The following is a 12,062-nucleotide window of genomic DNA, read 5'->3' as shown; positions in this document are numbered from 1 at the left end:
GGGACATGGAGTGGGGACATGGCATGGGGATGTGGCGTGGGGACGTGGCATGCGGATGTGGCGGGGAATGTGGCATGAGGACGTGGTGCATGGACACGGCATGGGGACGTGGTGCAGGGATGTGGCATGGGAAAGTGGCATGGGGACGTGGAGTGGGGACGTGGTGTGAGGACATTGCATGGGGACACGGCAGGGAATGTGGCATGAGGACGTGGTGCAGGGACACAGCATAGGGATGTGGTACAGGGACGTTGCATGGGGACGTGGCGCAGGGACGTGGTATAGGGACATGGCTTGGGGACATAGCGTGGGGATGTGGCGCGGGGACACTGCATGGGGACGTGGTGTGGGAATGTGGCATGGGGACGTGGAGGGGGAACATCATATGGGGACGTGGTGTCGGGATGTGGAATGGGGACGTGGTATGGGGACATGGTGCGGGGACATTGCGTGGGGACATGGTGCGGGGACACTGCATGGGGACGTGGTGCGGGGACATTGCACGGGGACGTGGTGCGGGAATGTGGCATGGGGACGTGGAGGGGGAACATCACATGGGGACGTGGTGTCGGGATGTGGAATGGGGACGTGGTGCGGGGACATTGCGTGGGGATGTGGAATGGTGACGTGGCATGGGGACGTGGCGCGGGGACGTGGCATAAAGGTGCTGCCGTCCCCAGCCTCTGCACCCTGGGGCAAAAAAGGGATATTAAAAAAATATATAACGAACCAAAAAGCGGGCTCGTCCGGGATTTGAACCTGGGACCTCTCGCACCCTAAGCGAGAATCATACCCCTAGACCAACGAGCCGCGCGGAGAGGGTGCCCGGGCGCCCCGTGTCCTGCAGCCGCGGGGACGTGGGGACCCCCCTGTGACCCTCCTGCTTCCCGGGCCTGCAGTGTCCCCGGCCACGGCCCGTCCTGCCCCCCGTGCGGCGCTGCACGTTGTGACACGTCCTGCAGTGCCGCCGGCTGCAGCGGTGCCCCCGCCGCCGGGAATGCCGCCTGCAAGGCGTCCCCAGCAATGCAACCCCCTGCAAACACCCCCAGCAATGCAAACCCTGCAAACAACCACAGCAATGCAAACCCTGCAAACAACCCCCCAGCAATGCAAACCCTGCAAACAACCGCAGCAATGCAACCCCCTACAAACAACCCCAGCAATGCAGCCCCTGCAAACACCCCCAGCAATGCAAACCCTGCAAACAACCCCCCAGCAATGCAAACCCTGCAAACAACCACAGCAATGCAACCCCCTACAAACAACCCCAGCAATGCAGTCCCTGCAAACAACCCCCCCAGCAATGCAAACCCTGCAAACACCCCCAGCAATGCAACCCCCTGCAAACAACCCCCCCCAGCAATGCACCCCCTGCAAACAACCCCAGCAATGCACCCCCTGCAAACAACCCCCCAGCAATGCAGCCCCTGCAAACAACCCCAGCAATGCAACCCCTGCAAACAACACCCCCAGCCATGCAACCCCCTGCAAACAACCCCAGCAATGCAGTCCCTGCAAACAACCCCCAGCAATGCAAACCCTGCAAACAACCCCAGCAGTGCAGCCCCTGCAAACAACCCCCCAGCAATGCAGCCCCTGCAAACAACCCCAGCAATGCACCCCCTGCAAACAGCCCCCCCAGCAATGCAATCCCTGCAAACAACCCCCCCGAAATGCAATCCCTGCAAACAACCCCCCCAGCAATGCAACCCCCTGCAAACAACCCCCCCGAAATGCAATCCCTGCAAACACCCCCCCCCCAGCAATGCAAACCCTGCAAGGCACCCCCAGCAATGCACCCCCTGCAAGCAACCCCCTCAAAATGCACCCCCTGCAAACAACTCCCCCCACTGTAATGCACCTCCTGCAAGGCACCCCCCAGCAATGCAACTCACTGCAATCAACCCCCCCACCCCGTAATGCACCCCCTGCAAATTTCCCCCTCCCAGAAACACCTCCCCCCAGTGCATGCAGCACTGCACCCCGGTGCAATCGCTCCCCTGCAGAGCACCTCGGCAATGCATCTGGCAGTGTTCTCCATCCCTGCACAGCAAAGTCCCTGCAGCAATGCACCGAGCTCTGCACCCGTCTGCAATCACCCCCAGCGATGCAATCCCTGCTAATGCCCCAGCAAGGCACTCCGAAATGCACTCCCCAGCAATGCACCCAGAAATGCACCTCCCTATAGCAAACCCCTCTGCAATCAGACCCCCAATCAATCAGATCCCCAGCATACCCCTCAGGAAGGTACCTGCACAATTTCCCCCTCAGCAGCACCCCCAGCAATGCAGCCAGCATTGCACCCCTCTGCAACCACCCCCAAGGATTGCACCCTCTGCAACCACCCACCAGTATTGCACCCTCTGCAACTGCGCCCTGCTGCAGCTTTCAGCAATGCACCCAGCCCTGCAGTGCGCAGAAGTGCACCCCCAGCATTGCATCACCCAGCAATGTCCCCACCCAACAATGCACCCCCACCAATGCATGCAGTATTGCATCCATCTGCAATCACCCCCAGCAATGCAACACAGTGATGTGCCCCTAGCAAGACACCCAACTGCACCCATCTGCAGTCACTGCAATCATTGCAATGCAAAGTACAGCATGGCACCCCAGCAATGCACCTATCTGCTATCACCCCAGTAATGCAGCCCCCAGCAACACACACTAGAAATGCACCCCTTGGCAATGCACCCTAGCAATGCAGTGAGCAGTGCACCCCTCAGAAATGCACCCCCAGCAATGCATCCATCTGCAATGCAGTGCATGCAGCATTGCACTCACCTGCAGTCACCCTTAGCAATGCACCCCCTGCAATGCATCCCCCTGCAATGCATCCCCCTGCAATGCAGTGCGTGCAGCATTGCACCTGTCTGCAGTCACCCTCAGCAATGCATCCCTAGCAATGCACCCCCAGCAATGCACCCATCTGCAATGCAGTGCATGCAGCATTGCACTCACCTGCAGTCACCCTCAGCAATGCACCCCCTGCAATGCACTCCCAGCAATGCACCCATCTGCAATGCAGTGCCTGCAGCATTGCACCTGTCTGCAATCACTCTAAGCAATGCACCCCCTGCAATGCATCCCCCTGCAATGCAGTGCATGCAGCATTGCACTCACTTGCAGTCACCCTCAGCAATGTACCCCCTGCAATGCATCCCCCTGCAATGCAGTGCATGCAGCATTGCACTCACTTGCAGTCACCATCAGCAATGTACCCCCTGCAATGCATCCCCCTGCAATGCACCCATCTGCAATGCAGTGCATGCAGCATTGCACTCACTTGCAGTCACCATCAGCAATGTACCCCCTGCAATGCATTGCAGAGCCGGTCCCCTTGCGCGGGGACACCCCGGGGTGTCACCCCCACTCCTGGGGGGGGTGACACGGGGTGACACGTCCGTGGGGGGGGTCACAGAGGAACACCCCCACGCGGCTCGTTGGTCTAGGGGTATGATTCTCGCTTAGGGTGCGAGAGGTCCCGGGTTCAAATCCCGGACGAGCCCCATTACTTTTTTGGCGGTGCCACCGCCGCGTCCCCAAGGCCGGAGCCCCCCCAATCCCCGGCAATCGGCTTAGGGCGGCGATTAGGCCCTGAGCGGGGCTTAGGGGCAGGAGGAAGGGTCTTAGCCCCCCTAATCCCCGCGTTTGCCCCGGACGAAGCCTGATCCCCGCTAAGCGGCTTGGCGGCCCTATATGAAGGGGGGGACCGCGGCGGGCGCCGCCGCCGCCGCCACCATGTCGGGGGACGAGGACTTCTACCTGTTCGAGAACGTGTCCTCGGTGGGGCCCTGGGACGGGCCCCAGTACCACATCGCGCCGCCCTGGGCCTTCTACCTGCAGACGGCCTTCATGGGCGTCGTGTTCTTCGTGGGCACGCCGCTCAACGCCATCGTGCTGGTGGTCACCGTCAAGTACAAGAAGCTGCGGCAGCCGCTCAACTACATCCTGGTCAACATCAGCCTGGGCGGCTTCATCTTCTGCGTCTTCTGCGTCTTCATGGTCTTCATCGCCAGCTCGCAGGGCTACTTCATCTTCGGGCGGCACCTCTGCGCCCTCGAGGGCTTCATGGGCTCCACGGCGGGTAGGTGACGCGCGGCGGGGCGGCCCGCGCGGGCGCGGGGACCGGGGCCACCGCGCTGTCCCCTCCGCAGGGCTGGTGACGGGCTGGTCGCTGGCCTTCCTGGCCTTCGAGCGCTACATCGTCATCTGCAAGCCCTTCGGCAACTTCCGCTTCAACGCCAAGCACGCGCTCGGCGTGGTGGCCGCCACCTGGGTCATCGGCGTCGGCGTCTCCGTGCCGCCCTTCTTCGGATGGAGCAGGTCGGTGGCGCCGCGGAGGGTGCGAGGCGAGGTGGAAAATAGGGTGCAATAGAGGGTGCAAGGTGCAATGCGGGGCGCAATGCAACGTGTGGTGTAGGGTGCAGTGCAGGGTGCAATGCAAGGTGCAAAATAGGGTGCAGTGCAGGGTGTAATGCAAGGTGCAAAATAGGGTGCAATAGAGGGTGCGGTGCAGGGCGCAATGTGGGGTGCAATGCTAGGTGCAAAATAGGGTGCAATGTGGGGCGCAATGCAACGTGTGGTGTAGGGTGCAGTGCAGGGTGCAATGCAAGGTGCAAAGTAGGGTGCAGTGCAGGGTGTAATGCGAGGTGCAAAATAGGGTGCAATAGAGGGTGCAAGGTGCAACGCGGGGCGCAATGCAACGGGTGGTGCAGGGTGCAGTGCAGGGTGCAATGCAAGGTGCAAAATAGGGTGCAGTGCAGGGTGTAATGCGAGGTGCAAAATAGGGTGCAATAGAGGGTGCAAGGTGCAATGCGGGGCGCAATGCAACGGGTGGTGTAGGGTGCAGTGCAGGGTGCAATGCAAGGTGCAAAATAGGGTGCAGTGCAGGGTGTAATGCGAGGTGCAAAATAGGGTGCAATAGAGGGTGCAAGGTGCAATGCAGGGCGCAATGCAACGTGTGGTGTAGGGTGCAGTGCAGGGTGCAATGCAAGGTGCAAAATAGGGTGCAATAGAGGGTGCGGTGCAGGGCGCAATGTGGGGTGCAATGCTAGGTGCAAAATAGGGTGCAATGCGGGGCGCAATGCAACATGTGGTGTAGGGTGCAGTGCAGGGTGCAATGCAAGGTGCAAAATAGGGTGCAATAGAGGGTGCGGTGCAGGGCGCAATGTGGGGTGCAATGCTAGGTGCAAAATAGGGTGCAATGCGGGGCGCAATGCAACATGTGGTGTAGGGTGCAGTGCAGGGTGCAATGCAAGGTGCAAAATAGGGTGCAGTGCAGGGTGTAATGCGAGGTGCAAAATAGGGTGCAATAGAGGGTGCAAGGTGCAATGCGGGGCGCAATGCAACATGTGGTGTAGGGTGCAGTGCAGGGTGCAATGCAAGGTGCAAAATAGGGTGCAGTGCAGGGTGTAATGCAAGGTGCAAAATAGGGTGCAATAGAGGGTGCAAGGTGCAATGCGGGGCGCAATGCAACATGTGGTGTAGGGTGCAGTGCAGGGTGCAATGCAAGGTGCAAAATAGGGTGCAGTGCAGGGTGTAATGCGAGGTGCAAAATAGGGTGCAATAGAGGGTGCAAGGTGCAATGCGGGGCGCAATGCAACACGTGGTGTAGGGTGCAGTGCAGGGTGCAATGCAAGGTGCAAAATAGGGTGCAGTGCAGGGTGTAATGCGAGGTGCAAAATAGGGTGCAATAGAGGGTGCGGTGCAGGGTGCAGTGTAGGGCGCAATGTGGGGTGCAATGCTAGGTGCAATGCAGGGCACAGTGCAACGTGTGGTGTAGGGTGCAGTGCAAGGTGAAATGTAAGGTGCAATAGAGAGTGCAGTGCAGGGCACGATGTAGGGTGCAATGTAGGGTGCAATGCTAGGTGCAATGTAGGGTGCAGTGCAGGGCGCAATGTAGGGTGCAATATAGGATGCAATGCTAGGTGCAATGTAAGGTGCAAAATAGGGTGCAGTGCAGGGTGCAATAGAGGGTGCGGTGCAAGGTGCAATGCGGGGTGCAATGCTAGGTGCAATGTAAGGTGCAATGTGGGGCGCAATGCAACGTGTGGTGCAGGGCGCAATGTAGGGTGCAATGCTGGGTGAAATGTAGCGTGCAATGCTAGGTGCAAAATAGGGTGCAGTGCAGGGTGCAATGTAGGGTGCAATGCTAGGTGCAAAATGGGGTACAGTGCAGGGCGCAATATAGGGTGCAATGCTAGGTGCAATGTAGGGTGCAATGCTAGGTGCAAAATAGGGTGCAGTGCAGGACGCAATATAGGGGGCAATGCTAGGTGCAATGTAGGGTGCAATGCTAAGTGCAATGTAGGGTGCAAAATAGGGTGCAGTGCAGGGTGCAATGTAAGGTGCAATGTAGGGCGCAATGCAACGTTTAGTGTAGGGTACACTGCAAGGTGAAATGTAGAGTGCAATGCAGGGTGTGTTGCAGGGTGCAGTGCAGGGTGCAATGTAGGATGCAATGCTAGGTGCAATGTAAGGTGCAAAATAGGGTGCAGTGCAGGGTGCAATGTGGGGTGCAATGCTAGGTGCAATGTAAGGTGCAATGCAGGGCGCAATGCAACGTGTGGTGTAGGGTGCAGTGCAGGGCGCAATGTAAGGTGCAATGCAGGGTGTGATGTAGCGTGCAGTGCAGGGTGCAATGCACGGTGTGATGCAGGGTGCAATGTGGGGTGCAATGCAGGGTGCAGTGCAGGGTACAATGTAGGCTGCATTGCAGGGTGTGATGCAGGGTGCAATGCAGGATGCAGCACAGGTTGCGATGCAAGGTGTGACACAGGGTACAGTGCAGGGTGCAGTGCAGGGTGCTATGCAACACCAGCAGTGCTGTACAGGGTGCAGTGCAGAGTGTATTGCAGGGTGCAATCTAGTTGCAATGCAGTGCACTGTGCAGGCCCAGCAGTGCCATGCAGGGTGCCGTGTAGGCTGCAATGTAGGATGTGATGCTGGGTGCCATGCAGGGTACAATGCAGGGCATGATGCAGCCTCAGCAGTGCCAAGCAGGGTGCAATGCAAAGTACCATGCAAGGAGCCGTGCAGGGTGCCCATCAGGGTGCCATGCAGCCCCTGCAGTGTGGTGCAGGGATGCAACCCCTGCAGGGTTCCATGCAAGGCACTGTGCCACCCCAGCAGTGTCACACAAGGTGCCGTGCAGGATATGGGGCAACCCCAGCAGTACCAAGCAGGGTGCAAGGCAGGATACCATGCAGGCTGCAAACCGAGGTGCAACACAGGGTGCAGTGCAGGATACAAACTGAGATGCAATGCAGAGTGCAATGCAGGGTGCAAACTGGGGTGCAATGCAGGATGTGATGTAGAGTGCAAAGCAAGGGGCAATGTGGGATGCAATGCAGGGTGCAATGAGGGGTGCAATGAAGGATGCACTCTGGGGTGCGATGCAGGGTGCCATGTGGGATGCAAACTGAGATGCAATGCAGAGTGTAATGCAGTGTGCAATGCAGAGTGCAATGCACAGTGCAATGCAGGATGCAAACTGGGGTGCAATGCAGGGTGCAATGCAGGGTGCAATGCAGGGTGCAAACTGGGGTGCAATGCAGAGTGTAATGCAGGGTGCAATGCAGGGTGCAATGCAGGATGCAAACTGAGATGCAATGCAGAGTGTAATGCAGTGTGCAATGCAGTGTGCAATGCACAGTGCAATGCAGGATGCAAACTGGGGTGCAATGCATGGTGCAATGCACGGTGCTATGCAGGATGCAAACTGGGGTGCAATGCAGGGTGCAATGCAAGATGCAGTGCAGGGTGCCATGCAGGATGCAATGCAAGATGCAAACTGGGCTGCAATGCAGGGGTGCAATGCAGGGGTGCCATGCAGGGTGCAATGCAAGATGCAATGCAGGGTGCAATGCCGGATGCAAACTGGGGTGCAATGCAGGGTGCAATGCAGGGTGCCATGCAGGGTGCCATGCAGGATGCAATGCAAGATGCAAACTGGGCTGCAATGCAGGGTGCCATGCAGGGTGCCATGCAGGGTGCAATGCAGGGCGCCATGCAGGCCACCCCTAAGCGCCACGCATGCCCCATGCAGGTACATCCCCGAGGGCCTGCAGTGCTCGTGCGGCCCTGACTGGTACACGGTGGGCACCAAGTACAAGAGCGAGTACTACACCTGGTTCCTCTTCATCTTCTGCTTCATCGTGCCCCTCTCGCTCATCGTCTTCTCCTACTCGCAGCTGCTGAGCGCCCTGCGGGCCGTGAGTAGCGGCGCGGGGGACGCGCGCGGGGTGACGCGCGGGGGACACGCGGGGTGACAACGCCCGGCGTCCCCGCAGGTGGCCGCCGCAGCAGCAGGAGTCGGCCACGACGCAGAAGGCGGAGCGGGAGGTGTCGCGCATGGTGGTGGTCATGGTGGGCTCCTTCTGCGTGTGCTACGTGCCCTACGCGGCGCTCGCCATGTACATGGTGAACAACCGCGCGCACGGCCTCGACCTGCGCCTCGTCACCATCCCCGCCTTCTTCTCCAAGAGCTCCTGCGTCTACAACCCCATCATCTACTGCTTCATGAACAAGCAGGTGCCGCCGCCGCCGCGCGGGGCGGCTGGGGACACCGGGGACACCGGGGACACCGGGGACATCGCTGGGGTGCAGCGGTGCATGGAGACACTGGGGACCAGGGACATCAGGGGGATTCAGGAATGGGGGATCAGGGACACTTGGGGACATTGGAGACTGGTGAGCAGGACGTTTGGGGACACCAAAGGACTGGAATCCAGCGGTGCATGGAGATACTGGGGACCAGGGACATCGGGGGGACATAAGACTGGGGGATCAGGGACACATGGGGACATCGCTGGAGTCCAGTGATCCATGGAGACACTGGGGACCAGGGACATATGGGGGGTTCAGGAATGAGGGATCAAGGACACATGGGGACATTGGAGACTGGTGAGCAGGACGTTTGGGGACACCAAGGGACTGGAGTCCAGCGGTGCATGGAGACACTTGGGGACCAGGGACATATGGGGAGATTCAGGAATGAGGGATCAAGGACACATGGGGGACATTGGAGACTGGTGAGCAGGACGTTTGGGGACACCAAGGGACTGGAGTCCAGCGATCCATGGAGACACCGGGGACCAGGAACATCTCTGGGGGATCAGGGACACATGGGGACATTTGGAGACTGGAGAGCAGGACATCTGGGGACACCAAGGGACCGGAGTCAAGAGACCCATGGAGACACTTGGAGACCAGGGACATCTCAGGGGACATAAGACTGGGGGATCAGGGACACATGGGGACATCTGGGGACGCCAAGGGACTGGAGTCAAGCGATCCATGGAGACACTTGGAGACCAGGGACATATGGGGGGATGCAGGAATGGGGGATCAGGGACACATGGGGACATCTGGGGGACTGGTGAGCAGGATGTTTGGGGACACCAAGGGAACGGTGTCCAGCGATGCATGGAGATACTGGGGACCAGGGACATCTCGGGAGACATAAGACTGGGGGATCAGGGACACATGGGGACATTGGGGACTGGCGAGCAGGACGTCTGGGGACACGAAGGGACTGGAGTCCAGCGATCCATGGAGATACTGGGGACCAGGGACATCGGGGCACATAAGACTGGGGGATCAGGGACACATGGGGACATCGCTGGAGTCCAGTTGATCCATGGAGACACTGGGGACCAGGGACATCTCTGGGGGATCAGGGACACCTGGGGACATCTGGAGACTGGAGAGCAGGACATCAAGGGACTCTAAGGGACTGGAGTCCAGCGATCCATGGAGACACTGGGGACCAGGGACATATGGGGGGATGCAGGAATGGGGGATCAGGGACACGTGGGGACATCTGGGGACTGGAGAGCAGGACGTCTGGGGACACCAAGAGACCAGAGTCCAGCAATGCATGGAGACAATTGGGCACCAGGGACATCTGGGGGGACATAAGACTGGGGAGGGGGGATCAGGGACACGTGGGGACATTTGGAGACTGGAGAGCAGGACATCAAGGGACACTAAGGGAGCAGAGTCCAGTGATGCATGGAGACACTGGGGACCAGGGACACCTCGGGGGATTCAGGAATGGGGGATCAGGACACGTGGGGACATGCAGGGATTGGGGACCAAGGACATGCGGGGACACGTGGAGACTGGAGAGCAGAGAGCTCTGGGGACACACGAGGACTGGAGCCACCCAAGGACCAGGATCCCTGGGGACACCCGTGACCAAGGAGGCCCCGGGGCCGAGGACACCCCAACGTCCCCAGGGGTGTCCAGGGATGCTCTGGGGACCAGGGACACACAGGGACACACAAGAACTGAGGGAGCGGGGACACATGGGGACACAGGAGCCCTGGGGACGTCCGGGGATGCTCGGGGACACCCAGGGATCAGGCTGCTCCGGTGACACGGGAGACCCAGGGACATCCCTCAGCACCAGGGATCAAGCTGCTTTGGGACACCCAGAGACACCAAGGGACACCCCGGAGCAGGACGCTTTGGAGACTGGGGACACCAAGGGACAAGGGACACATGGGGACATCCAGGAGCAGAACGCTTTGGAGACTGGGGACACCTGGGGACCAGGGACACCAGGGACCAGAGACACACAGGGACACCCAGGAGCAGGACGCTTTGGGCACCGGGGACACCTGGGGACACTAAGGGAGCGGGATCCACTGGGGACCAGGGACACCAGGGACCAGAGACACACAGGGACACCCAGGAGCAGGACGCTTTGGGCACCGGGGACACCTGGGAGAGGGACACATTGGGGACCAGGGACACATGGGGACACCCGGGAGCGGGATCCACTGGGAACAGGGACACACGGGGACACCCAGGATCAGGGCACTTCGGGGACCGGGGACACCCGGGAGCGGAATCCACTGGGGACCAGGAACACACAGGGACATCCGGGAGCAGGACGCTTTGGGCACCAGGGACACCCGGGAGCAGGACACATTGGGGACCAGGGACACACGGGGACACCCAGGAGTGGGATCCACCGGGAACAGGGACACACGGGGACACCCGGGATCAGGGCAATCCGGGGACCAGGGACACCCAGGAGTGGGACACACTGGGGACCAGGGACACAGGGGGACACCCGGGGGCAGGATGCTTTGGGCACCGGGGACACCCGGGAGCAGGACACATTGGGGACCAGGGACACCCGGGGACAGCAGGGACCGGGATCCACTGGGGACCAGGGACACATGGGGACGCCCAGGGGCAGGACGCTTTGGGCACCGGGGACACCCAGGAGCGGGACACATTGGGGACCAGGGCCACACGGGGACACCCGGGATCAGGGCAATCCGGGGACCAGGGACACCAGGGAGCGGGATCCACCGGGAACAGGGACACATGGGGACACCCGGGATCAGGGCACTTCAGGGACCAGGGACACCAGGGAGTGGGGCACATTGGGGACCAGGAACACCCGGGGACACCTGGGAGCAGGACAATCCGGGGACAAGGGACACCCAGGAGCAGGATACACTGGGGACCAGGGACACATGGGGACACGTGGGGACAGCAGGGACCGGGATCCATTGGGGACCAGGGACACCCGGGGACACGTGGGGACAGCAGGGACCGGGATCCACTGGGGACCAGGGCCACACGGGGACACCCGGGATCAGGATCCATTGGGGACCAGGAACACCCGGGGACACGTGGGGACCGCGCGGGGCTGACCCGGACGCCGGGGCCCGCAGTTCCGCGCCTGCATCCTGGAGACCGTGTGCGGGAAGCCCATGACGGACGAGTCGGACGCGTCGAGCTCGGCGCAGAGGACGGAGGTGTCGTCCGTGTCCTCCAGCCAGGTGAGCCCCGGCTGAGCCCGCCCCGGACGCCGGGGCCCCGCGGGGCCGTAGGGCGGCCTAGACGTAGGGAGGAAATAAAGCGCCGCCGCGGAGGCAACGCAGAGCCGGCTCGTGGGGCAGCGCCGTGGGGCAGCGCCGTGGGGCCGGGCGCCTGGCTGTGGGGCTGGGGGGATGAGCACCCAGCTATGGGGCTGAGCACCCAGCTATGGGGCTGGGGGGGGTGAGCACCGAGCTATGGGGCTGGGGGGACTGAGC

At 60.7% G+C, this 12,062-nt stretch overlaps 1 protein-coding gene and 2 non-coding genes across 3 annotated transcripts; 2 read left to right on the top strand and 1 right to left on the bottom strand.

Moving 5' to 3' along the window:
• Positions 1–738: 738 nt before the first annotated feature.
• TRNAP-AGG (transfer RNA proline (anticodon AGG)) lies at positions 739–810 on the bottom strand. Its single transcript has one exon. It is a non-coding gene; the product is annotated as a tRNA-Pro (tRNA).
• A 2,627-nt stretch (positions 811–3,437) lies between these two features.
• On the top strand, positions 3,438–3,509 carry TRNAP-AGG (transfer RNA proline (anticodon AGG)). The gene has a single exon. It is a non-coding gene; the product is annotated as a tRNA-Pro (tRNA).
• Positions 3,510–3,741: 232 nt separating this feature from the next.
• On the top strand, positions 3,742–11,829 carry LOC104568961 (ultraviolet-sensitive opsin). The gene is made up of 5 exons (XM_088533347.1): positions 3,742–4,087; positions 4,158–4,326; positions 8,051–8,228; positions 8,308–8,535; positions 11,700–11,829. Exons 1-5 carry the CDS (start codon positions 3,742–3,744, stop codon positions 11,820–11,822), a joined length of 1,044 nt encoding a protein of 347 aa, XP_088389473.1. The 3' UTR covers positions 11,823–11,829.
• The last annotated feature ends 233 nt before the right edge of the window (positions 11,830–12,062 follow it).

Source organism: Tinamus guttatus, unplaced genomic scaffold, assembly GCF_059628265.1.
Source record: "Tinamus guttatus ecotype Peru unplaced genomic scaffold, ASM5962826v1 Tinamus_guttatus_pri_ptg000494l, whole genome shotgun sequence".
NCBI classification, from domain to species: Eukaryota; Metazoa; Chordata; class Aves; order Tinamiformes; family Tinamidae; genus Tinamus; species Tinamus guttatus.
The sequence above is the reverse complement of the archived record's forward strand: the minus strand, read 5'-3'. Positions and strand labels throughout refer to the sequence as shown.

Bases quoted from the DNA above. Each gene is read 5' to 3' on its own strand.
- LOC104568961 (XM_088533347.1), top strand. From the start codon at position 3,742: ATGTCGGGGGACGAGGACTTCTACCTGTTCGAGAACGTGTCCTCGGTG. The intron at 4,088-4,157 runs GTAGGTGACGCG...TCCCCTCCGCAG, and splicing joins CTTCATGGGCTCCACGGCGG to GGCTGGTGACGGGCTGGTCG. The intron at 8,536-11,699 runs GTGCCGCCGCCG...CGGGGCCCGCAG, and splicing joins ACTGCTTCATGAACAAGCAG to TTCCGCGCCTGCATCCTGGA.